Source organism: Calonectris borealis, chromosome Z (assembly GCF_964195595.1).
Source record: "Calonectris borealis chromosome Z, bCalBor7.hap1.2, whole genome shotgun sequence".
NCBI classification, from domain to species: domain Eukaryota; kingdom Metazoa; phylum Chordata; class Aves; order Procellariiformes; family Procellariidae; genus Calonectris; species Calonectris borealis.
The window spans coordinates 7425054-7451718 of record NC_134352.1 but is presented as its reverse complement, the minus strand read 5'-3'; the positions used below and the strand labels follow the sequence as shown (position 1 = coordinate 7451718).

Sequence of the window (26665 nt, the reverse complement as noted above, 5' to 3'; positions counted from 1 at the left end):
CCCTCCTGTTGCTTCAAGTGTTAAAAACAGTTGTAACCTAGTAAGTGCCCTTTTACTCTAAGCTATTAGAAAAAATGGCAGGTTTTTTTTTCAGTTTATCCATATATTTGCAACTCACAAATTCTTTTTGCATCCTTATTTCACATGCTTGTACTACTTAACTTCCTGTAGACTTCAAGCACTAGCACAACTATTTCCAGCAACACATTAACTTGTGCACCAGTATATAACTAAACATTGAATAGCTATCTGGTATCCAGTGATCTTTTGAAAAAGATCAGAGATACATGCTGTGGTGGTGTCTGCAGTCCCTCCCACAAGCACTTAATTGCATGGTTTTATATATTCTCATCTGCTAAGGATGTCTTGGTTTGTGCTAAGATGTCACACTGCAGTGTTCCCCACTTTACTTTCATCTGACTCTGGTTGAATTTCATATTCATTTTTGTCTCAGGTCTCAGCTTGCAGAAATCACTATAGATCCAAAGTATTTCAAAATTAAACCACTCTTCTGTAGACTCTATCTTGAATGGGATAATTTCCATTGATTTCCAAATAGTTTATCAAAAGATAGATTTTCTTGATGACCTCTAAGGTTTCAAATAAAAATCTCTGTCCTTTTTGTACCTGTGTTTTGCACATATAGTCCTCAAAAAGTTTTCCAGTAGAATTTCACAGGCTTCCTAGTCCATGGTTAAGAAAGAAGTAAGGCTTATGCACCTGAAAGTTTGTCTGTATTTTTCCAGCTATATTTGCTTGTGTAACAAAATAATATACCTTCCTGCAAACCTCGTTCTCTTGGGCCACTAGAGCTACAGCATTATTCCCACAATATTCCTATGTGAAAGTTGTTAAACATCTCAAATGCATCAGCAACTGCAATCCTTAGAAATAAGACTACCTTACTTTCATTTGCAAATGACAGATGCAAATGAAGAGTGAAACATGCTGAAATTAATTGACTTTGTCTTTTCAGTGTTTATTTAGCTTCCCAATGCTCTGTGCCTCCAGTTTGCTCAGGTGCCACTTACCTCTGCTTAACATATTGTGAGTTTCTGTAGCCTCCTCTCCCACCTTCTTGCCTCCCCCAACCTAATGTCACCAGCCTAAAAAGCTAAACCATTTAGATATACCATTCCTGAAGTCACATTACAGACAGTTCTTTGCTGTCTATGCGGGTTGAAAGACCCTGTCCCCTTCCTTCTCCCCTGTGCCTGAGGGCCAGGAGGTGGAGGCTTACTCCAGACTAGCCAAACTGATGCTGATGGAAATCCTTTGTCATCAGAGATGAGTTTGCTACAGCAGAGGAAGCAAGACAAGCTCTTTGGGTGCTCTGGTGACTTGCAGAGGCACAGGCAGTAAAACGCCTGTATCATGTAATTCTCAGGACTGTCCAGCGCAAAGCCAGTCTGCAGCCCAGGTAGCCTTTGCCCTTTTTGCTTTTCCTCATCGAGGGCAAGCAATTTATACTGAAATAGCTCAATTCCTTCCCATACAAACAGAAAAAAGGCTGAGTTCATCCAACTACCCACTGACACCGAGGACCAAAAACATCCTCTTCTCACTACTTTCTCGTTTCTTCCCCCCTCCCCAGCTTAGAAAATTAACGCAATCAAAAAAAGTGAGTAGTTTTCCCCTTGATGAGTGAGCTAAATCAGCCTGCCAAAGGCCAGAGCAGCCACACAGGAGCAGCAAGAAGCAGGAGCGCTCATTTTCGCAGTCCTGGACTGCCAACACAGCTCTGCCCACACCTTCAATTCCTTCTCCTGGCTAGAATCTCAAATTTGGCATTTTATGAAAATATAGTATTTTTAAGGTAACCTCTAAGTAGTTTCTTGGGCTTAAACCATATAAACTATTTAACTTACCATAACTATAAAATATGCTAAACTAAAAAAATAGTTACATGACAACACACATTTTAAAGCGCAAGCTGAGACTTTTACAAAAATACACGAGGTTCCACCTCTTCCTGATAATAAAGGTGCAAACCTTGGTCTTTCCTGCTGCTTTCAATAGGACAGTAATGGATTTTTACATGCTTTTTTTTTCCCTGGTATATAATTTGCTATAGTTAATGAGTTTAATGCAATGCATCCTACCCTGACAGTAAGCAGAGCTAGCAGCATCAAGCTATTGCAAGGGGAGTCACTGGCAGAGCGCAAAGCACACACAGTCCTTAGCAAAATGCAAACTTTAAAGCAATACATGTGCCACGGAATTACCGGTATGCGGTACCCAGCTGAGCAGCAAGCATATGACATTTCTTAAAACACTTGTTACGTATAACAGAAGGTTGCTTTAAAATCCTGTATCAGCAGAAACCAAGGCTGACCCTGACCCATGACACTGCAAACACCGGGTTTCATGGTGCACCATTTGCCACTTGTCACCCACCGTACTCAAAGGAAAAGTTAATTTGCAAAATCTGCCAGTGACTGAAATGTTTTAAAATCATGTATGAAGAAAAAATACATTGGTATGTATTCACAGAAGAACAGTGACCGGCTTCTAACCAATGCCTTGGTAGCTCGCACAAGCTGTTGAGAACATTGCTGCTGTACAACTGGTGCTTCAGCACTGCTTCCCTACAGCACAGGCAGATGACACCTTCTCAAGCTACAACAGCTTGAGAGGCTACCACCTTTGACACTTCATGACGGTCTTTTAGATGGGAGGGTCTCTCCTCCCCACGGTGAGATGCACTGCTGAGAACTGCAGGTGCTTCTAGCTTGCTTCACTGCAAAGCCAGCCAGGTCACCTTTGATCAGCTTCAGCAGCAACTGGAGCCACGACAGCTTACGTTGCACAGATGCCAGCAAGGGGTTACCATGGCTCTGCTGTAGTAATAGCTCCAAGCAGTGGAGTAATATTATCTTAAAATATTACAGCTGTTCCTAAAGCAACTGCCTACCCTGGAGCAGAAAGAACTTCTCCCTCTGTACAGCAGCACCAGGAGAAGGCAGAGAAGAAGGAGGAAGCATGAATGCCTACAGCCAGCCCCCCAAGGATGAGTTAGACTCATCTCAGATCAGCACCGACTCGACATGCAATGCCCATCAGCCCCCAAAAGCAAGCACAACATAACTCGATTTTCATTCCTATGAAGAAAACAGTATTTCTGAGTATCTGGCTCCTAGAAGGACCCATGTTTTTGCCAGTAGCTTTCCCAGCTCTTCTCAGGGAATATAGGTTTAATAACTTTATTAAATATGGTGGGTGGGTCCACAACATTGAAGAGTGCCAGGAATCACTGCAACTGAAACTTAAAGTCCTCTCTTCAAAGCTGTAGGGTGAGACAGCAGATTAGTACCTCACTTGTCACAACTCGGAGTGAAAAAGTGGTACCGGCTGGTACCACAGACAGGCTGGAGCATCACACTGCTGATCACCTTTGTAAGGGTCACAGTTGGGCAATTAATTTTTTTTTCTTCTTTTACAGCATATCATGGTTAAACTGAGTTGCACATAATTAGTCAAATAAAGACTGTATCATTCCTTCCCACTGCCTGCTCCAGTTAAGTTTTTAAACCCTGTTAAGAACAAAGTCCATACTTGGAGGTTGGTGGTAGGACGCTCTGAAGAGCTCCCTTCCAGGTTTCACAAACTGGCACATTACCGTAGGAACATGTCAGGTATATGTCAGTGTACCTACAGGCTGATGGGACAGCCAACTGGTAACAGACACAAATCCAGTCATCTACTTGGAAAGCCACTGAGCTGATCCTGCCCAGTCTTTTGGCACACCTATAGCAACCCATAAAAAAGAGCGAGCTGAAGGATTTGGGTTCGGAGAGCAGCACACAGCTGTGGCGGTTTCTAGCATAGGCCGATTCTCCTCCTGCAAAAGGCTCAAGGTTTTGGAGAGGAGACTTGTCCTGTTTAGCAGCCGGTTTAGAGGGGATGCATCTCAGACTTACTAGCAAAGTGTTTTCTGAATTTCATCGCAAGTTCCCTGTTGGAACCAAGTAGTCAAAGACTATTACTAATACACTTGCTGGCAGATTATCTCAATGGCAAGCTGAAATAATGAACATTATCACAAAAGAATAAAACAGTACACTTCCAGGAGCCACAATCAATCATGAAACAGAGAATTAGTCTCAAGAAGGAAGGGAGAAAACAAGGATGAAGAGACAAGCAATAACAAGTCACCTCATGAATCTTATGGGAATCAGATGGGATGAGAAAACTGAGGATAAATTTCCCTGAGTATCTATCTAAAAAATAATGGTGGAAAGTAATTTGTATGACTGATTATGAAATGATAGCATTTTCTTCTGGAGAGAGGAAGTTCTGGAAGCATCAGAGTAAAGAAAGTAAAGATAACAGACCTCAGAAGTCAAACAAATTCAGGTAATTGGTGGAAAGGGTTTCTTCAAAAAAACAGGTAACTTGAAGATAAAAGTGCAAGACAAACATCAGGTGATCCAGGCTACATTAAAAAATCTCAATGGCAAATATCAATGGAAGACAGACAGGAAATAATAAGAGGGTACTCTGGCTGCATCAAAAATTCCTCACTGATCGAAGAAAAAGGTGCAACAACAAAAAAGAAAGTAAAGGCAGTACTAAGGAACAAGACAACCATGCAGGTTGTCTGACAAATGCAGAAAGGCTGAAGTGCCAAATGAGTTTCAATGAGCAAGGACATTAATAAGGCAGCAAGAACAAACCACCAAAGAACGGGAGTTCCACTATTCAACACAAGAAGCGTGCAAAGCAAAGAGACGGTAGGAAAGTCTGAAGTCTCAGTACATGCTTTGTTTCTACCTCCACAAAACAGCAGAAGAAAGCATTCATACTTAAATACAACAGAATACACACAGCAGGAGGAAACAACAGATTAAAGAACAGCTTAGTAAGACAGCTGTACTACAGGGGAGAGGGCTGGAGCACGTTGCCTCAAGAGTGCTAAGAAATGAGCCAAAATATTTTCTCAACTTGGAAGAACTTAAGAAAGCCTAGCACATGCCTTTCAAAAAGAAGAAAGGGCCCAGGGATTAACACGCCTCTCAGAAATAATCCTTACCACCACAAAGTTTCACTTTTTTGGACCAGACGAGCCAGACATTGGCTCCATTTCTCAAGAACAGATCACATAAATTCTACTTCAGTAAAATCCAAATCCCTTCTCTGATTGAAGAACCGGCGCTGCTAGAAATGGGGAAGACAGACCCTGACCTCAGCGTAAATCATCCTGACCTCCGTCAAGAGAGACATCCAGTGTCTGTCCTGGCCACGTTGCGGTGCCCTGTCCATGGCAGCCGTGAGGCCCCTTTTGGTGCTCAGCACGGCCACAGCGTCGGCAGAGGCTGTGACCAACCTGCTGGTACCAGGAGGTGTCCATCTGGATCTCAGCATGGAGTCAGAAGTACCTTCATTACTCCTCCAGTGACGCTGCTCCGCAAAAGCTGAACCCTGTACTCATGAACCCCTTGACAACGCAGGTATGAGGGGGAAAAAAAATAAGCTGTTTCTGAAGCCTATACCCCTCCTTCCCCAGTTCAGAATGGCTTTCCTGTATTTATTTTGGGGGCTGGGTCATTGCCTTTGAACGCTTTGCGATTCCAAAGCTGCAGATGACACGTCGTCAACTCTGACATGCACTTTTACGCAGTTCCTTCATTCCTTCTGAGCCAGTTTCTCTGCAGAGGTCACGAATGCTGCTTGCCTGCTTAACAGTGCACTCAATGGCGCAGGCTCAAGCAACATCGGACAGCTGAGGCCACCAGGAAAAGCAGTTTTCAAGGGTATGCTGTTAGATTCACCGTTCTAAACTCTGGGGTCCCGTAGATGACAACTAAGCACCTGCCTGAACCATAAAGTTTCCCTTCCAAAACTGGTCCCTGGGAATAATCACTCCTTTGAGATTGCTACTCATGTTGGGCCAGAAGTTCTGCACAGGGGACTGAGGTGGAAGAACTCAAGGCAATTCTCTAAAAAAGAAAAACAGAACAACAGCAACTACCCCAACCAGAAGATAGTCTTTATATGTACAGGTGTAAGTGTATGTACAGAAATTCTCAGCACGCATACATTGATCCTGCAAAAATTCATGCACAGTATTCCTCCTCAGATCACTGCAATTTTCACCCACAGGCCAATTGCACACAATTTGGTCTCATCACACCTACCAACTGCCGTATGACTGCCAGCCCCGTCGTACCTGTCTGCTGAATTCTCACACATCTGGCTAACCTGCTAGAAGGCTTTGAGCATTTGCCTGCTACTTCTCCCCTTGGCCGATAAGAGACATGCTGAGCAGACAGCTGGAGGTATTCTCTCGCTGCTCCCCAAACTGGATGACGGCCAAGAAGGATTAGCCAAGACCCCCAGCTTAGTCAACATTTCCACTCAGCTACAACTCCAGATAAGCTGAAGCACCCAGCCGCCAGCTACGGTTCATGCATGACAAGTTTGGTGAGCTTCGAGTCCTCTCTCAAACTGCTCAGGGGACAGCCTACTACCCAAATATACATATTTTACAACTTTACAGATAATTTGCTTAGACTCCAAGCTGGAAGTTAGTGAAAATAATTTCTTTTGAAATGCAAGTCATAAAAAAATATTAGTTTCAATATCCTCCCACGATTTTTTATAGCGAGAATACTTTCCGAACAGAAAGAATTTCATCAACAGAAGGAAGATATTTGAAAATCTGGCTAACAAAGAGTTGTTCCACAAAAAAAAAACCAACCAAAAAACAACCACAAAAAAAAAAAACAGCAACAATAAAATCTTGCTGTTGTGAAGCTTTACTACCAAATGTTTGACTAGCAGTCTAGAAAATTTTAATGCTAACTCTGCAGATTGCTTCTACTTGAAGGTCTTTGAAAGGAATAAACCAGATACTGGGCAAAAGGGATGAAAAGTATTTGATTCCATACTGACAGCTAATGTTTGGTGGAAAAGTTGATATTTTATTGTATTTCTTTATAATTAAAACAGGGAAAATCAGCAAACCACTTCTCATACAATCTCTGGCTCAGCACTTCTTACTTCTAAATCAAAATTTAAAGGACAAAAGCATCCAAAAGCCTGCAATTCTATCATGTGCGGGACGCAATTCAGACTGGCTGTTTTGCTCTTACCAATTATGAATATGTTTCCGTACAGTACATATTCAATTCAGAAAATCTTACATTTGGCTCACAGGGGCAAATAGAAAAGCCTGTTTTCTCAGTTTTGTAAGTAGGTATTACTAGAATACTACAATCCATACCGGATTTAGTTTTTAAGCTAACTTCCTTGGAACTTCATAGGCAGGCAAGTCAGGAAATACCGAATGTAAGTCAGTGTCACGTTGCCAAGATGCAACTGCTGCAGCAGAACAGTGAAGACTCAAATGGGAGACTTCAACAGCCCACGGACAGGTTTTATGATACCAGGGGCTGGCGGAAGGAAAAAAGAAGACGGGCAACAAAAGAAGGGTGGGGAAAAGGGGGGAGGAAAAAGAAGGGGGAAAAAGAAGAAGAGAGGAAAAAGGAGGAAAAAACGAAAACCAGATGGATTCTTGGCAGCCAAACTATTTAAGCTTCCAGAAGTTAGCATCAAGGCTTATGCTTCAATAAGCTGATGCGCCCCAACACTACACACCTATTAATATAGCTGAATGAGTCCACACCTGACCCCAGCTATGGGAGCACAATTCAAATCACTAATACCCTTGGGCATTACCATCAGTGGCATACCAAGCACAGCAAAGAAGTACTTAAAACTGTCAGCTTGTGACCAAAAGGAAAAAGATAAAGAAGATGTCTTAATGGACTCAAAGGTTTACAATTTAGAAATACTGGTGAGCTCTACGCAAGAACTTTAGGCACGGAGGTAGTTTTGCTAAGGAGAGTTTCAGAAAACATTTTCCACAATATGACCAGTGATAAGGTATTTTACTTAAACATCCTCTGCAATAATAGCGCAAAAGAAAAAATTAACCTTCAAAATGTACTCAAAAATGTTTTATTAAATATAAACGCTACTTTGCCTATTGCTCAGGTTCAAACTACTGCCTGAGCAGCATTTTTAATTTCTTCCCAGTGACATTTTAAAGAATTCTGATCAAACTGCTTGAGAACACAGAAAAGTTGATTAAAAAGACTTACACAACTTTCACATGTTTTTTATTTCTCAGTTAAATATGAATATTAATATTCAGCAAATATTTGTATTTAAGAGGCTGTTTACACACTGTTTGAAATTGACTTGAGTTATTTATATGGTATTAAATAGATCTGATCTCAAGCCACAAAGCTACACACACACTATTGCAATAGTTATGCTGCTATTCCATGCTTCGTTTATTACCTTCATCATCCTTTCTTAATTTTCTCCATTTGTTACCAGAAAAAAATAAATTAATCTTGAATTACTCTGGAAACTCTTAAGAGCAGATTCCGATGTAAGAAGCATTAGTCTGCTCAGCATATCAGAGTTACAAATAGCAGAGAGCAAGAGACCTGCCGTGCTGGACCCTACCCTAAACAAGACTCCTACCTGCAGAAGCAAGGGAAAAGAGACTGATTTTTTTTATGATTGTGTCTTCTTCAGTCTACTAGCGTTACCTCTACTAAGTTGTGATGAAATGTTAGAACTACCAGGGGTGGGAAAGGTGCAGGGGGAAGCTTTAAGACTCCTCCAAAGATATTGTACCAGTTGCTTCAAGTATCAGCTGATGAAAAAAAGCTAGTGAGATTCTTTTACTCTTTCTACCAAACTACTACTTCCTTTTACCAGCTTACATAAATAAATCGATTTCTGCTTCCCTGTTTCATGTTCTATACATGGAAAAGAAAGGCTGTATAAACCACAAATACTTGGGATTGAACACAGATGACCGACACAAAAGACGTCCACTCTGAAAATCTCTGCCCAGTTTATCTCTGGAGTGAGTTAGCTGTATGCCACCTGGTTTTCTTCCAGTGATATAACATACACATAGGCAAAACAGAGAGCACTGGGAACGGTTTATCTGTAGAGGTTGGGGAACCTCCATTATTGGAGGTTTTCAAGACCAGCTAGATACTGACCCGATCTACTGTTCATGATGGACCCACTTCAAGCAAAACTTCTGGACTACTTCTGTGACCTCCAGGGGCCCCCTCTAACCAACATTTCAATGATTTTATAAACTGTTTCCAAAGAATGCATTTGCACCATCTTCCCTCTTACCTAGACATACAGCTTGTTCAGTATCCTGCTCCTCCACACCAGAGCCAAAGAGTCAGAGTTGAGTCCTACCTTCCATCGTACATGAATTTTCCCTATAGAGCCGTTCCAACAACAAGAAAAGTCAACTTAAGAAGAGAGGAGACATCAGAGAAGAGGCTCAAATCTCCTCTTCCACTGAACAGCTGCTGGGAACCTCATCCTGAACACACACCGGAAAAGGGCTTCCCAAAAGTCTAAGGGCTGAATATCCTTCAGACCTGTCTCATGCTTAGCAGAGACAGACTGAAACAGAGAAAAGGATGGACTATGCTTGAAATGAATGAACACAATCAGTTACCATTAAAGAAAAAAGGATTGGGAGGGGGCACCAGAAGAAAAAGCTTCATGTATCTTTGGCATATTAATTTAGTATGATGTGAAATGTACCTGCAAAAGCCTCCCTCCTTGAAAGAAAAGGAAAAATTAGAAACAGATCTCACAAGAAAGAGCACACATATACACAAATCTGCATTAAATGCAAGATTTGCATTTGCATCAGCAGCTGGTTGCATTAGAACCAAAAATAAAACAAAACATAACTGCCTGTTTAAATATAAAAATTAATTTTTGTCAGGAATACAATTTTTTACTCTCAACCTGACGCAAAATGAGATTTGACTTTAAATCTTGCACTCAAGTTATAATACCCTACTTTATCTTCCAAATTACTGATGTTCGACTTGGTCCTATGTGTATTTAGAAAACATATTTAAAATTTCCTTTTATTAGTACGTTACAAGAAAACAGCTTGTCAGCACGGCAGCAGGCATTCACAGCTCTGGATTTCACTGTCACCTCAAAAAACCAAGCCTGCTTCACTCCCTCCTCACCAGGATTTTACTAGAGGGCTGAAGTCAAGTCCTGGGATTATATTTAGTATTAAAGTATTTATAAATCTGTATTAAGTAAATTGAATGTTTAATATACATTTTAACAAAGGGTCGTTTGTTATGGATTTTAGTGCAGTGGTTAGACAAAACACTGTCTTTAACACCTTCTACTAGTGTGCTTACTGCCATATATAATACACACTCTTCATGCCTGTAACCTATTTAATAACAGACATTAATTATTTATTAGCCCTCTATAAACAATTTATAAATGTACCCTTACTATAAAGCATGACTGGACTGGCCTTTACTTCCACAACAAGAGTCTGCAGTATTTTAACTGCTGCATTAAGAAGTAAACCCTACTTACACAGAACTGAACAGTGATACACGTTTTGTGATATAAAAACACAACCAAATAGCATAGCCTATCATTTACCTCAGAATTCAGTAATATGCAGTGGATTTCCCAAAATTTATGTGAATTGGTTACAATGCCACTGAAAGCGAAACTAGAATCATGCTTAGGCACAATAAAGGAGCTGTCATACAACTATTGGATAAATTTAGTTTTTCCCCTTGGGCACCTAACTACCTGGTTTTGTGAGCACAGGAGGTACTACCCAGCCGGGCTGAAGGCAAATTTTCATACCAAATTCCTGGCAGCAGCTTGTCCATATGCTAAATTCTTCTGAAAATCCCACTCCCCAGCTCTGTGATCCGCACGTGCTATTTCAGGTGGGCAGCTAAGATGCCAGGTTGGTGCCCATGATATTTATAGAACTCCAATACATCTTCACTGCTCCGACACTGGACTATGACCAGCTCTTGTTTTCCTCCACGCTGCCCGAGAAGTCTTTCCTGCTTCTCTGGATAGCTTGCCCTTGACACAAATAATCTCCAGAGCCAGCAGCTCAGTGGCAGGGTGCTCCCATGCAGATAACGCTGGATGCTGAAAAGCCTGCACGACGGCTCTCCGACTTCTCCGATCACATACAGGTTGGAGAGTCTTAGAAGTACTCTTTTTAACGAGATCATCTCAGCCGAGGCTGCCTAGGATCTCTTGCTTGCTCAACAGGGAATGAACATTTTAGGAAAACTGTGTATTTTGCCACTCTAGGTTTTAAACATAGACTTCAGAAATAGTACCGTATGTTAAGTGAGTCTCAGTCTTCACTTTCAGAGTAGCTGATGTTCTATATATTTTTAGTATTAACATCAGTTATTAGTTTTAGTATGTGTAAGGCATTCTGTGACTCCTCCTGGCACTGCATTGGCTTGCTTTTACTATAGCATAAGAACGGCATTAAATTTAAAGCAAATACTTACAGCCTAGCAAAATGCAAGAAAAGTTCCTTAATGGCAAGACACAAGGAACAACACTTTCCTAAGTTTTCAAGTCTGCTGTTTGTACCTCCCTTCCTTTGGATTCTTCTCCAACTCAGTGAATGAGTAATCAACCACAGCTTTGTAACAGTGCTTACACTTGCGGCATTTTTTTGCTTAAACTCAGAATTTTCCTTACAGAAGACATGCTTTCTGAACACTAGGAGATCTGATGTGACCTAAGCAAATTGGTGGAACATCAAACCGAATTATCAGTGGTGCTACACATATCACTCGTGTTGCCCATCTCTGAAAGCATGTTCTGTCGGAGAACAACAACCAACTGCGAGTAAGACCACGTGCGAAAAAAAAACCCAACCCAGATATCAGGAAGAACGCAGCAGGGCTTCTTAGCTCCTTGTTCCCAGCAGTCTGGATTCATTCAGGAAAGAGACACTGCACCAGGGGGAAATAAAATACAAAAACAAAGGCTCACAGTGTAAAATTAATTCATGCAGCTCAAAATTACTCGTCTATTTTAAGTCAATTAGAAAATATAAATCACAATCAAGGCTGCTCTTTGTACATGTGAAAAATGCCTGTCTTAAATAATAAAATGTCCTTTTCAGACCTGAATTATGCCTTCTATGTGCCATTTCACTTAACACAAAAACATAAACAGAAAAAAACGAGTTCTTGCCCATATGAAGTTCACGGGAAAGTTGACAAAGGAACAACTACATAATTTGAATAAAAGAGAGACTAATCATTGCTTTATAAGATATGTGAGAAAAAGGAGAACAGAGCAAACATAGGAGACAACACCCATGTACATTCAGGCAAAAGAAAACATAAGGAAACTACAGACACTGAGAAATAACCACAGGATGACACACGACATTATGCAGCATTTAAGATCCTTGGGCCGGACAGCCTAAGCTGGACATGGATGGAGGTACCAGGTGGGAGCCTGAAGAGCAGATACGGTGGTTACAGCAGCAGGAAAGAACACGGCACTAACGTTGTGACAACACTGGGGTGCAAGGAACTTCAACATCCTCTGCCGACATTTTCTGGTCTCCTTCTACAGGGGCAAATTAAGTGCTAATAGAGCAGACGTAGGTAGGCAGAGCACACAGGCATATTCATAGACGATCATACCTATACTGGTGATGTAATCTTTCTATTGCTTGGTCAACAAGCCAATTCCACATGAAATTTGGAGTCACTAGAAAGGCCTTCAACACCCTTCAGGATGATGAATACAACTTTTAAGCACTGTTTATGCAGCTATCCAGTCCTTTGAAGATTGGTCCCTGGAGGTACGCAGCACTGATTAGCTTTGAAGATGTCCTGAAACTATAAAACAACTATCATATGTGGGGAAAAGATGCATATATGGGAATAACAACTAAACAAGCAAACCGGAGATAAAGATCTGTCAAGTCCAATGTGAAACTCAAGATCTTAACTACGCAAGATCAGCGTAGTTAAAAACCGCTCATTATCTTGTAATGTGTTCCCTTCCAGTGCTTCTGACCTAAATAATGTTCTTGTTTTTTAGAAGATGGCTACTCAATGGCTCCTCACTGCTCTCTCTCCAAGAGAGCCCCAGCCTTGCTGTGATAATCACAGTAAAAGGTAAAGGGACTGCAACATAAAACCCAGGGACTCAGCTGTCTTCTGCCCCAAAGAAAATGACAGAAGCCCAAGACCTAAAACGATAATGCCCTTGAAAACAGCGTAAGGGACAACAAGAAGTAGGTAAGCCTGTAATTGCATCAATCAAGAAACTGCAACAGAAGCAGAGATGCACTTGGAAACATGTTAATCTCTACAGTGTTTTTTGTGAGACCATGCAGTCTCTCTTCATCCCCAGACATGTGGAAATGGGGGAAAAAAGGAGTGGTTGGAGATATGCAAGTCTTGCTAGGGTGAAAGTAAAAGAAGTCTGTGGACCCATGGAGCCTATCTTTATAAAATATTTCTAATGGGAACCCTGCAATTTCCCTAACTTTCCCTGCAGATGCAAGAGCCACAGAACAGAAAGATCATTCTTAATAAAAGATTTTTTTCCAAAGTAGCTTGTTACTGGCATCAGCCATTAGATTGGATTTAAGTCCCATGGGAGTACTGGGATTTGATGGTAAGCAAAGACTTTCACCTTCTATTTCTGAGCATTTACCTTCCACTAGGCCTTTTACCAAGACCTCCTTACAATCAGAAAAAATGATTTACCAACCAGATCTGTAATGGCCAACGAAGGAAAAAAAGGTTCTCCTCACAAAGCCTATACCACACAACCCCCGCCTCCATACACGGACGGTAAAGACCTGCTGGTGCACAGGAGGATAATCCTGGCTGTTATCCCCAGGAGCACATCTATCCTGTGTTCTACTTTTGAAGGAGGGGTACAATTTGTCCCACACTAGTGAACTGGTGCATGGTACAGCCCAGCTGCTCACCCAGAGGTATGAGGGACCACTTCAGCTCCATGGAAAGCAAATCCTAAAGATGGGCGATTCCTATCCTTATTCCTAAAGATCAGTCCCAGGACAGCATCTCGGGCGGGGGCTGCTCACAGTAAAACACGTAGCATACAGCCAGTTCTTCCAGACTGCATCCCCCAAATCCAAGCAGTCATGCTCCATTTATCCTTAAGTCCTGCCCAAGCTCAAGTTATTGAGACCTAGCTCCCCCAAAAGAGAAGAAGGGGAACTCATAGGCCAGCTCGTGCTTCATCTCCTGTCCAGACCTGCTGGGGACATCAGGGACAAGCTGCTTCACGAGCACGGGGTGTAGGGTCCCTTTTTTTGGAAAAGGGGGGTTTCTGTGTTTTGCAATCGCGCGAATTACACACAAGACCTTCTGGTATTTTTGCTGTATTTTGCTCCCCTTCTTATCATTTATGCACTCCTGTGCTGAGCGCTACAAAAGCCAGAGGACCTGCTCCTCATGCCCTGTCCATGAAGCTTTCTCCTCCACGGCTGCAGGTGGCTTGGTGTTTGTAGTCTGGCAGCCCTGGGGCTTATCCCCCGTCCCACGTGTGCTTATGCCCTGTTACAGCTTTTAGACAAGCTGGACGTTTTCTTATGACGATGTGAGAACGCTGTTTTGGTCAGCACAACAGCTGCAAGTATTCCTCAGGAAACCAAACCTTAGACTTCATTTGTTTCATTTTCAACGCAACACTTAAAAATCTAAGTATGCAAAAAAATCATCTAATTGGGAGGACCACTTACTAAAACAGAGAAAACGGCTTTCTCAGTACCTCTCTCTCTCTTTTAGTAATCTTACCTATTGACTTTAAGAAACATAAGCCATTGCTTGTTCGTGAAAATCTCACATCAAATTCAAGAGGCAGGGAACATTTGCTACCCTTTTATGAGTTTGATCACACCTCTACAGTGACAATTTCATTAAACCATTGAAATAGTAGAGCAAAATACAAGAGGTAACAATGATTTCTTTTTATATTCATCCTTGGACAACTTTACTGAAATAATTACAAGAGAATGCAAGAGTAAAGGTTGCCTAGAGGTGGAAATTTCTCATCATTCACCTCAGACCAGAATGATCTTTCCTGTTGTTGGAAACTTTTAAGGATTTTTATGCACTCAGAAGTCTGTAAAAGAACTTTCTTTGAAACAGTAGAAAAAACAAGATAATGTTACCACTTCCCATTTCAAGATGTGTCAATTCTTCCCCCCCAAAATGTTAAGAAAGTATTTCCGTGATTTTTGTTTCAGAAAGTTACTAATCTCTGTTATACTTGATCTATCTGCATTGTTCAAGTTTGCTGTGTTTAATACATGATGCATCAAATGCCTAGATGACCTATAAAAGTTATGTGGATTTGAACATAACATGGATGATAACATGCTGAAGTGGTATCATCCTCAAATCAAGCTAACACAAAAAAACCCCAAAACCTCAAAAACCAACCAAACAAAAAACCACACCACTAACCAACCAAAAAAATTCTATCACTGAACTCTCAAATTAGTGTTTGTGACTTCAATCTCAAACTTAAGCATTCAGTACACTACCCTAAACAGAGAACGGGTTCCCCTGATGCTTCTATTCCAAGTATTTGTGTGTTAATTCCACAAACAACTTTTCAGAGCCAACTGGCAGCTCTTCACGCTGTTGCTTTTCTCTTTCACATGCATTCTCTCACATTTGCAGACAAGAAGGGAAGATTAGCCCCCTAAAGTGCTTTTTATGCTTCGTTCAAGGTGAACAATGCATAGAAACTCTTCTCTGGGCAGGTGCTAACTTTACAACATCAGGAGTAAATTGGTAACGTTGGTAACGACTGGTTTTACAAAGCACTCTAGTTCCCCAAACTCCAGTTCAGCTTGACCTACCTGGTATCAGGATGGGTGATTATCTCCCATTTATTCTACAGGGGCTAATGGGTTAGGCTGATGCTTGCGAGCCACTGTGCATTCCACATAAATACATGCACACAGAGACAAAACAATCTATTTATCTATTTAAAATCTCTGCTGTTTTTCCTAGTGGCCAAGTTGCTATAGAGCTCTGCTGTGTTGAGCAGGAAAGCACAGCTTCATTCCTGCTCTAGTTATTTCACTCCCCAGGGCTGCCATGAATACAATAAACGAAATCACATGGTCTGTGATCTTGTCAGATGTCATAAGCAAAGCAAGATTTGGCCTGGTCATTATTAGAACAGGAGATTTCAAATATAAGCGTGAAACAAGCCTATGAAACCTTTTGTCCACTGAGTTGAAGTCACCGGCGCAGCTTCTCTCTAACATCTTCCTTTCCTCCAAGTATTTTACTCTTAGTGCTTTTTATGTTCGAGAAGGACCATTGGAAAAACTGGTTGTAGAAATGGCAAAAAAAAGGAGTCAGCTGCTCAGTTTATTTAGGGTCCCTGCAACTCAAACAGCAGTTTAAAAGAAGTTCCACAGGCAATTCAATCAGCAAAATTAAAAAAACCTTATTAGGACTGGATTTCCAAAGAGAAAAAGTCAAGAAATTCCCAAACACGATGCCAACAGTGTAATTATATTAGCCTGTTACAAAAGAATTAAAAGTAATGAAATTTTGACTGTTCTCACTCTAAGTGTTAAGAAGCTCAAGATTAGTATTGAGTTAATCTGGCAGTCCAACCGAGAAGCCCCAACATAGACCAGACAACACACTTCAGGTGGTAGTGTTGCTCTACAGCTTCTCAGCAGCGTCACTCACCTTGGAGCACAGAGACTGACAGTGCAAAGCAACGGCAGCTTACCTAAAATTACCATTTTAAAAGGTGCATAGAGACTCTCCGTGCAAAAAGGCACAAAAAGCAGTTCATACCTAGGGGTACAACACGGAACCTCTGCCTTTAAAAGGCCCCACAGCTTACAGCTTGAGATTGGCAAGTTTACAAAAAGGTTACGCTTATCAAGAAAAAAATCTCCACAGTGCTTAATAAGTATAGACACAAACATTTTTCTAAGTGCTTTGGGAAAAAAAATCCAACTGGTGCATATGTATTAAATTGGATCCTGAAACAGAGATTTATGTCTAAGTAGGGAGTGGTGACTGACCAATCTCGGGGAGGAGCAGAGGAGTTAGGATTAAACAAATATTAAACAAAAAAACAAACCAAAACAAAACCCAAAAATCCCCCCAAAAAAGAAAAAACCCCACCACTATTTTAGGTGCCAGATTTAAGGCTTCAGCTTTGCAAATGACTACTGGAAGGTTCAAGGTCCCTAAAGGAATAGTTGGGTGGTGAAGAGCTGCTGTAACGGGTTGCATAGAGCTGCTGTAGACTTGCCAATTCATACTTGTATCCAGCTGGTCCCAATTAATAGGATATATCCTGGTGGTTGTTGGCAGCCTTCAAGCTGCTCTAACTTATGCCACAGACCAGACTGGCAACCAGAGGACCCAAGACAAAGACTCTGCATAGATGGCACAAAGTCATCTCCCCACTCTGCAGAACTGCATCGCATAGCTAAGTGCATAGGAGTAGAGCAATGTAATATATTGCCATATATAAATAAACATCTTGGAGGGGATAACAAGAAAAAGGTAGTAGGGACAATTTATACCCAACAGCAAATGCCATTTAATTCTCATTTTAAACTGAGCATGATTTCCACCATCTCCCCTCTCACCCCTACCTCCCCAGTCCCACAGAGATACCTCTGGAGTATTTGCTGGAATCACTACATTTCACTGAGGCAAATACATGTATAACCAGTAAGTTTAACAACAATAAAAATATTCTCAAATAAATTTGGAGGAATCATTTGCCTAAATAAGGTATCAGTCCCATGACCTGAACAGAATTACTATTCAAACGGATTATTGTTTTCAACACACATGAACAGCCTTGCCAAAAAACCAAGATAGCTTTTCATCTTTAATCTGAAACTTTGTTAGGAAAAGGGAAAAGAACTGATGATAGTAGGATCTGTGAAATTATGGTTAAACAGGTTAAGGTGGTTCTTAAAGGCCAAAGCCTGATATGAAGTACTTACAGTATTTTCTTTCAAAGTAACATTTATGTAAATTTCATGGAAGGGTAAGGTTATTCAGAAACTTGAAAATGCTGTGTATACAAGATGTGCCAGCAACTTCAGTATTTGGAATATTAAAGAACTTCATCAAACTGTAAGCCAGGCAATCAATAAAACATTAGCAATAAGACAGAGGATTCTGCTGCTTAAAGATACTTGGAAAAAAGAGGAACAAAGAGAATTTCAGAGAATTTATATTTCATAGCGCAAGTTCCCATTTTACGATTCTCTGCTTTAGTTTATTTACTTCTGAGTGTTTTAAAGCAGAATATCAATTATATATGTTTTTAATACTAAACACAACCTCTATTAAGAGGAGGATTCAGTGAGAACATAGCTACAGCAGCATCAGTCAGAGAATGGAGTAATGAGGCTGATTCAAATACTTCAGACCAGAACTCAAACTTCCCCCCAATTCTGAAGTGTTCAGATTCCTCGGAATAAGTGCAAGCAATTTGGCAAGCATGCTCATGAATATATTAACTGACAAGAACCATTTCCCTCCCCCCCGTTAATATATATCGGGGGGAAAACATGCAAAGAGGCTCAAATAGCTAACTATCTCAGGCTAAAAATATCAAGAACTCCCTCAGCTGGAAGTTGTTAGCAGAGCTCTGATAAAAATAAGCAACCAGGACAGCATAAATTCTTTCCCTTCCCTGCAGAAAATAAACTACATTTGGGAGGAAAGTATTCAAAACATAATAAAAGAGGTGACTCACCCCTACCAACATACAGTACTGGAAGGAGGCGTGGGGCGGGGGAACAGAGATGCAAACCCAAGCGTGAAGTCCTGGTGGGAAGAGAACAGCCATTCCCCGCTCCCTGCACCACCGAAACACACAGTTCCTGCCCCCGGCATCAATCTGAAACGGTTACCACAACAGTTCTGTAATACATACAGCACTCCTGCCCTGAAGGATGACCTGTGGCACTTGAAGGTCTTCAGAGAAAGGTAAGTGACCAAACCGAGTAAATGATTGCTCCTGGAGCCTTCTGCCCAGGTTAACTCTTCCCCTCAAGTGGGACGCTCCTCTAGAACGCTGCTAACACCTACGGCAGGAACTGAAAGGCTATAGATATTTTAAACTAACCTCTTAGCCAACAAGATTTCCAAACCCAGGCTGTATTCTTTATTTCTTATTTATTTTCCAAACTTAAGGTGACGCAGTCAAATGAGCAAACCCAGACCTAGATGAGCCAGCTTTGTTTTGGTTTGCAGGTACACACATGTCACGTCATTCAGCTGTTTCATTTTTGTGAGCACGCAGGGTATTGAAAAGCAAGCACGATACACCCATATTTAGCAGCCTTCCACACTCAGAAGAGTAAAGGCAGCCAGCAGAATGGGCTCATATCAACTATAAAAGCAGCACAGCAACTATGACGTTTTAGGACAATTAAACCAGCAAATAATCTACAACAGTATCACATTACTTTGTTTTGGATGGAAAATTCTTAAAACGCTGGAGGAACTGCATGAAAAGAAATGATCTTGCTAAAGCGTATCACACAATCTTACCATTTCGTAATCTCTTAATTGAAACTTGTACATCACCTTGGGTCATACTACACTAAAGACTCTCAAAAGGGTTTGGATTTTTTAGAATCATCTCAAGTACCTACTTCCACGCAGCATCCAACAGAAGGGTAGGATGCTCTGTAGACTAACATCTCCACTTGCTTGGAGAAACAGAAATCCAGAAAAGAAAGAGAATACCAGTACAAGCCTGCTGACCTCCAGCAGACACTGTAGTTGAACATCACTTACATGAATGCCCAAGAGACAGCTGAACTACTTAATTTTACAAACTGTGTGACATTAAAAAAAAAGATAAAAGGTAGTTCTGCCACTAGGAAATACTCATATCCCAACCACCCCAAGCAGTGACATTCTTGAACTCTAAATAACAAATACAGAATATAAAGAGGCAGAGCATCTGTGGGTTGGAAAATGACAGTTTACTGAATTTGAAACTTTGAATGTAAAGGAAAAAAAAGCCTTGACTGCTATGTAAAGACACCTCAACATCTTCACTGAAGGAATGTCACAGCATAACTCATGGGTTAAATCACGTCATTGAATGTTATGATCTTTTCTACCAGTTTATAGAAATAATTTCTCACTTTTACATGTTGGATGAAAAAACATGCAGACAGATGCTGGGAAGCTTCCCACGCTGGACAGTGGGTTTAAGGAAGAGGAGATGGGAAGCCTGGTACAAGGAGCATCTCTGAGTAGCCAGGCACATCATATCTTAATGTAGAATACACAGCGTTTTTCTCGTATGGGCCTTACAGCCGTAAGGCTGTGGAGCAAACAGGGTTCAAACACAACCTCAATACTTAAGATGGTTTATATATTATTTCAAAAAGAGGAACATCTGGTCTGTCCTCTTTGAATGTTTATGTTTAGCCAAAATATCTGCTGTATCTTAAGAGCACAGGTCCTACTCGATTCACAATACCCAGTCCCCTGCGTCCAGTACATTAACCTCATTTGTCCCAAAGCACGAGTTCTCCACCCGTTTGACATACTTCTCTGTGCTTGGTACACTACGTCATATAACACACCTTTCACAAACAACCATAGTATAGTTAATTGTCAACACGCAAACACATCATTTTTGCAATGCACATACTAAGGAATGAGCTAGGAGAGGACCAACAGGTGAGAAAACGGACTGGCACCAGGTACTTCATCCTGTTTTTCATGTTCCTTTCAGAATTTCTCCAAACCAAGGAACCGGACTGTGAAGGTCTCTCACCAACAGAAGGTGCTGGTCTGGACTCCAGCCACGGTACTGTTTAAGGTATGACAGTCTAAGGACACTGTAAGGCAAAATCTGTAAGTACTATTATTAACTAGACCAAATAGAGCTGGGGAAAAAACAAACAAACAAACAAACAAACAAACAAACGGCAAACAGAAAAGGATAAACCTTTTGGGCACTAAAGCTTCTTCAGGTGACTTGGGCTGCCAAAAGGGAAGAAAAAAACTTATCTTTTTTGGATAAGCTTTTTTGGATAAGCCTCCCGGGGGCTATCCAGGGAGACACGCTGATGGAAGTTTTTTGGAGAATCAGAAGCATCTTTTACCAGATAAGCATTAGGGGAGTTGTACATTCCTAGGCAGAAAAAAAATTACACATATATACAGCTTTTGTTGTTTTCAGATGCTATTGTTCACACTGCTCTAAACAAACACTTTGCTTTAAAAGTTTGTTTGTTGGGTACTCCTGTCATTGCTCCCAAAGAGAAGTAAATCACAGGTGTTGAATATAAAGTCAGCCTTGGTGAGGTAATTGCAGTTATTACACAACAGACATATGCAGGCCATAGGTAGGAAACAGTAAATCTCACGGTTCCATACCAAGAGACATGACAAGAGTATAAGGGTGACACTGAATAAGCTCAGAAGTGGATCAAGAGTACAGTTAGTATATTAACTCTGAAAATGCCTCTTCTAATTTTATTCCATATTTGAATCAAAAAGGTTTGTTGTTTGTTTTTTTTTTTTTAATCAACCTGCTGCTATGATTCAATACATGCAGGTGATGTCCAGTTGCCTGTTCTAAAGATAAATATATTAACCTTGCCTTCCAAGCTTGAACATATACATAGACCTATGCATACACACATACACATACAAACACACACAATACAATATGGAAAATTAGAACATTCAATTTCAGACTGGGAGAATGCAATGGTCATCTTTCTTCAGTTATGTTAATTCTTTAAATATGCTATTGGACTGGAAAAACAAATTCCAAGAAAGTTGCACCCATGCTAAAAAGTAACTGTCACAGAACTGGTTTTAAGTTTAGCTGAAACCCATAACTGAATCACAAAGGCAAAATGAGTGTGAAAAAAAATCCATTTTGATGCTGCAGAATACACAGGAACTACGTTGCCAAATTATGCCATTGGTCTCTTTTACCTAGTTTCTTGTTTCCCTTTACAGCCTCGTTGGAATGCTTCAAAATAAGGTGTTAGAAGGCCTGAGGCATATATGACACTGTCATAAGTTAGGTTTCCCTTCATTTTCCTCGATTAGTTTGCCATTTGTACCCTGAATTAGTGAGAATTTCCAATGTTTGTGCTGAACAGAAGTGTGCTCACTTAAGTACACAACCCTTTGTAAGTACACAAAGCTCTTCTCTGTAACAATACACTATACCAGAAAGCCCCTCTAATTATGTTTTGTCTATTAAATGTATACACTGTGCAAAGAGAAATTAAACAGGAACTAATACCTAAATACTGTCATAAGTTTTACGTGTTTCCTCTCAGCTGCACGTTATCATCCCTACTCTTGCATTAGCAAAAAGTCCCTTTTGCACTACCTTCTCTTTTGCTTTGCCCATGCTATCTTTTAACACCCCCGATTTGTTTCAAAGCCTGTGACCAGGCAGACGACACCCAGCTACAGGACTTGAGCATTTCAAGCACTTCAGCCATGAAAACGAACATTGCTACAAGTGTACTTCCTTAAATAGTGGCTAACTGTGAAATGACACTAAGTGTGCAAAGCTGGCTGCTCCAGCACAGCAGGAAACAAAGATTTTCAGCTTTGGATGATGTCTTGAGTGTTTTACCAGGCTACTAAGGATCAAGACAGTATTAAAGAGGGAGAAACAAGACTGCTGCTGTCAATCTTCCTATAGTCCCGGATACAGCCTGCAGCTTTCAGCCGATGCTCCTTGTCAAAAGCACCTGTGCGAGCGCCTGGAACATGGCACCAGTACACTCACAACCTGTTGTAGGCATGGCTGTACATCTTCAAATGCATTTGTTTGGCTTGCAGCCTAAGTATTAAAACCAGAGTCCTTTTTCAACTTTCTGAAGTATTTTGTAAGAGCGTTACTACATAGTAATACAAGTGAAACACTGCTCAATTCAGTTGTATCGTTTTACAGGGGAAAAATAGTAATGGTTTTAAGACAAGAAAACCTTCTCCTGTCTATTATTGCTTTTTTTTTTCCCAAATGAGTAATCCCCCACAGAATGGGAGACTGACACCAGGCAACTCCAGACTTTTTTTTTTCCCCTCTAATTTTGCCTAATTAACTACAGATTTACAGGGCTGTTTGGGGAATATTGGGAAAGATTTATAAATAACTTTCGCCATTACTAGAATTAATGTGAATATACCTGCATCCAGTATTCCAGTCTGATTTTGTTTTTAATCATCTATTTAAGATGTTCTGTGACATCATTCAAATTAATTTTTTCACTCCCCAACTATGGCTGGACAAATTATTTAAGTCTTCCATCTTCAAAGCACAAGACACAGCTTTCTTTGTGTTCTGTTGCATTATAGTCTCTCATTTTATTTCTAAAAAGGTTTTACAATATGTATAACTAGGTTTGCAGTTACACATGTCTACAGATACTGGTCTTGTAAGAGTAAACATCTTTCTTTTATAAAGAACTAGATGTAGAGACTAAAATTAAAAGAGACACTGAATTTGAGGAGCTGCAGCAGAAGTCAGAAACACCCATGTGTTGTACCTTTCCGATAGGCTTGTCAAGCATATTACCATTACTAGAGACATATTTTTGTATTTCTCACACTGCTCTTCATCTTCTGATCAGAAGCTCTCCTTTATTTTTTCTAGCTTTGTATTTTTCTGTACACAAGCTCTAGGTGTTTATTTGTTGATCTCATACTTTTCCTATTCCAATCCAGAAAACCAACTTTCATTTATATTATTTTACAACAACATAAACACACAGGAGAAACAAACTTAATTCCTCAGGCCAGGATATGCCGTTAAGTTTTTAAAGCATCCTCTCCACCTATAATACTCTATAAATATTTTATTAACACTGGCATCATCACAAAAATTTTCTTGGCTTGCAGAAGGGAGCGTGGTGCGTGGTGGCAGGAGGCACCAGCAGTTCGGCTGCCCGTCACCGAAGACAACAGACAAGCTACCGAGCAGCAGTTTACCAAAGCTTAGGAAGCACTTACAGAAGATGCAATAAATTCAGACAACTTTTGACTATGTTACTGACTTGCAATTCACGTTTCAAGGCAGATTAAACAATATACACCAATACATGAGGGTTTTAGTAATAAACAATTAAAGGAACCGAATAGTTCAAGAGGCTGTCAATGGGAGTCCTAACCTTCACTTCTAGGGCAGTTTCAGATTCAGCAGGGGAGCTTCATTATTCCCGATACACCTGATGAAATTTCATTAACTCATCCACACTCCCGACCATATAAATAGCATCTATCAACTCACCACCACCACCTCAATTCAAAGGATGAACTAAACAGGAGTAATCAGAGCCACCCAAGACTGGCCCCCGTTCTTTCAGAGTTAGTTGGGAGAGAAGAACAGTAAATAAAACATTTAGCATGGAGAAAGCAAAAGGGTTTTGGTTTATCAAATCTTGCTGTTGCAATTACAAGGATCTGATAAAGTACCACGACTTCCGTAATAGGAGCACCGGCTGGCAACCTTACTTCCAGCCTCATAAATCATGGAATATTTACGACACAATCATACAGCCTGTCAGCCACATGATCCATTTTGTCCTGAGACTGTCAAAAGCAACATATTTATTAAGGAATTATATTTCTGCACTCAAGTATTTTCTTCAGAAAGCACAGCCCTTCCCAGGGAAAGGCCAACATGACAATACAGCCTACCTCAGGTTGCCACTGATTTTGCTGTAATTTTTTTTTAACGGTAAAAGCAGTTTCCAAGACTAACGCTGCCACTTTTTTATAAGCATTAAGTTGATTACCACAGATAACGTAGATAGTATTTTACCTTCCTCTATCTACCTGCAAAAATACTTAATCCCAAGAGTGGAACATTCTTATTAACTTTCCAAACTCATTAGATGAATTTAAAAATGCATCTGCTAGTCACAAGACATTTTCAATATCAGTATGAAAAAAATATTGCATGCACTGGAATTTACATATACTGATAACTGATAACTTATTGCTTCTGTATTCTCAAAACACTGGCTTTCTTTCTAGAAAAATTAAGGGAGTTTGTTTTTGTTTTCATGTGAAATCTCTCCCAAAAGTCAGAGGCATTGCAAATAAAACGAAAGTTAATCTAAAATACAGGACACTGTGTAATCAGTAGCTTCTTACGTTAATTTCTTCTTCATGATTGAAATTCCCTCTCTCAAAGACAGTCTTTTATTTAGGAATGGGAGATAGGAAAGAAACAAAATAGCCAAGCCTAAGTAGCAAACAAGCACTTTGATTGGCAGTTGAGGCTTGATCAATCCCATCAAGAGTTTGGGGTTAACATCAAGGTTTGGACTTCAACTAGACCCATATAAACTTAGCAAAAAGTATTGGTTACATCATGGTCATACATAAGCAAACAGTCTTCATGAAATGAAAAAATGGTGTACAGTCACATGAAAAAAATAATGGAAGAGTCATTATCAGTATGTTTCTACAGATGAGAGAACGTTTCAAGACAGCTTTTGCTATCCTAAGCCAATTCCAGTAAAAGACTTTCATTAATGAGTTGTATGTAGAAACACAAAAGTGTACATGACAAGTTGGGAAAGATTATAAGCCCTTTTGGGGACACAAACAGAATAAGGAAAGCTAGTATGAGAAAATTCAATACAGACAAATGTAGAGTACTATGCTCAGGAATAAGAAATCAAATACACAAATATGAAATGGGGAATAATTGTCTAGGTAGTAGTATTCCAAAAAGATCGTCGAGGGCATGTGGACTGCAAAACGGATTATTTAAAAAAAGAAGCAAAAATCAACAAAACACAACAACAACAGGCAGTGTTCTAGGGAATATTAGCAGCAATGTTTCATATATAAAAAACCCAAGTAGTATGTATTATCTCAAAGGAGAGGTAATTATTTCATTCTGCTCAGTTCTACGCTCTGATCTGGACATGCTACTAATAATCTGGAAAAAAACCAAAAAGAGCCCAGAAGCAAGAATCACAGAAGGTCTGAAGGGGAAAAAATGACCCACCACGAAAATTTTTAGTTTATTTTTGTATTTATATTTTATATTTTTTATTTAATGAAGCGGGAAAGAAAAAAAAAAGCTAGGACACTATGCTCTTGACTACTGCCACCTCTCAGTTTCTTAGAAAAAAACATTTTATGTTCTCACCTGTTACCTTCCTGGGACTGGAAGAGAGAAATATCCTAAAGCTTAGAGAAGCATGCATGGAGGTCATCAAGATTTCTGAGTTAACACGTTTGTTGCTATCTGAGGAAGATCTTCTCTTAGTATTGAAACAACAGCTATGTATTACCTGACCACTACCTAAACAGTCTGGACTTAAGGGTCTGTGGCTCCAAGTGAGCAGACACCAGAAAAAAACTTCAGCTTCAACTCAACCTGGACCAGCACTCCTTTCTGGCATGTCTGTACATCAACAAAGCAGGAACCAAGTGGCCCTGATCCCAAGCAACACCGCTAAGAGGCCTTGAAATTGTAGCTTCTGAATATTCGTGATGAAAAACCATCATCTAGCTGTGTTCTTGCTGGTGCCCAAGGAACCTTTTGCAGAAAACTCTGAAAGCAAACGTTTTGAGCAGCTGCTAATTACCTGCACTTGCAGAGTACCAGGATGTGCAGGATTGTGCCCTTTTCTGCACCCTGAGGGTTCATGGAGCGGTCAACATGAAGTGGCTCTAGCTAATTACAATACCACCCTGAACCATACAATCATGTATTTGTAGTCTCCCTCCCCAAGGAAAACAGGCTTGCGAGGTCATGCTGTGTG

At 40.4% G+C, this 26665-nt stretch overlaps 1 protein-coding gene across 14 annotated transcripts in view; it reads right to left on the bottom strand.

Moving 5' to 3' along the window:
* The window catches only part of SSBP2 (single stranded DNA binding protein 2), a 190681-nt gene that overhangs the window by 155964 nt on the left and 8052 nt on the right, over window positions 1-26665 (bottom strand). For 5 of the 14 annotated variants that reach the window (XM_075136974.1, XM_075136982.1, XM_075136984.1 and 2 more), the window contains exon 1: window positions 10636-12020. The exons of 7 other annotated variants lie outside the window; for them this stretch is intronic. In XM_075136974.1, the coding sequence (XP_074993075.1) occupies window positions 10636-10718 (83 nt within the window). In that variant the 5' untranslated portion in view covers window positions 10719-12020. Of the gene's footprint in view, window positions 1-10635; window positions 12021-26665 lie in introns of those variants that run through there. 2 more of the 14 variants (XM_075136985.1, XM_075136978.1) reach the window with 2 other exon arrangements.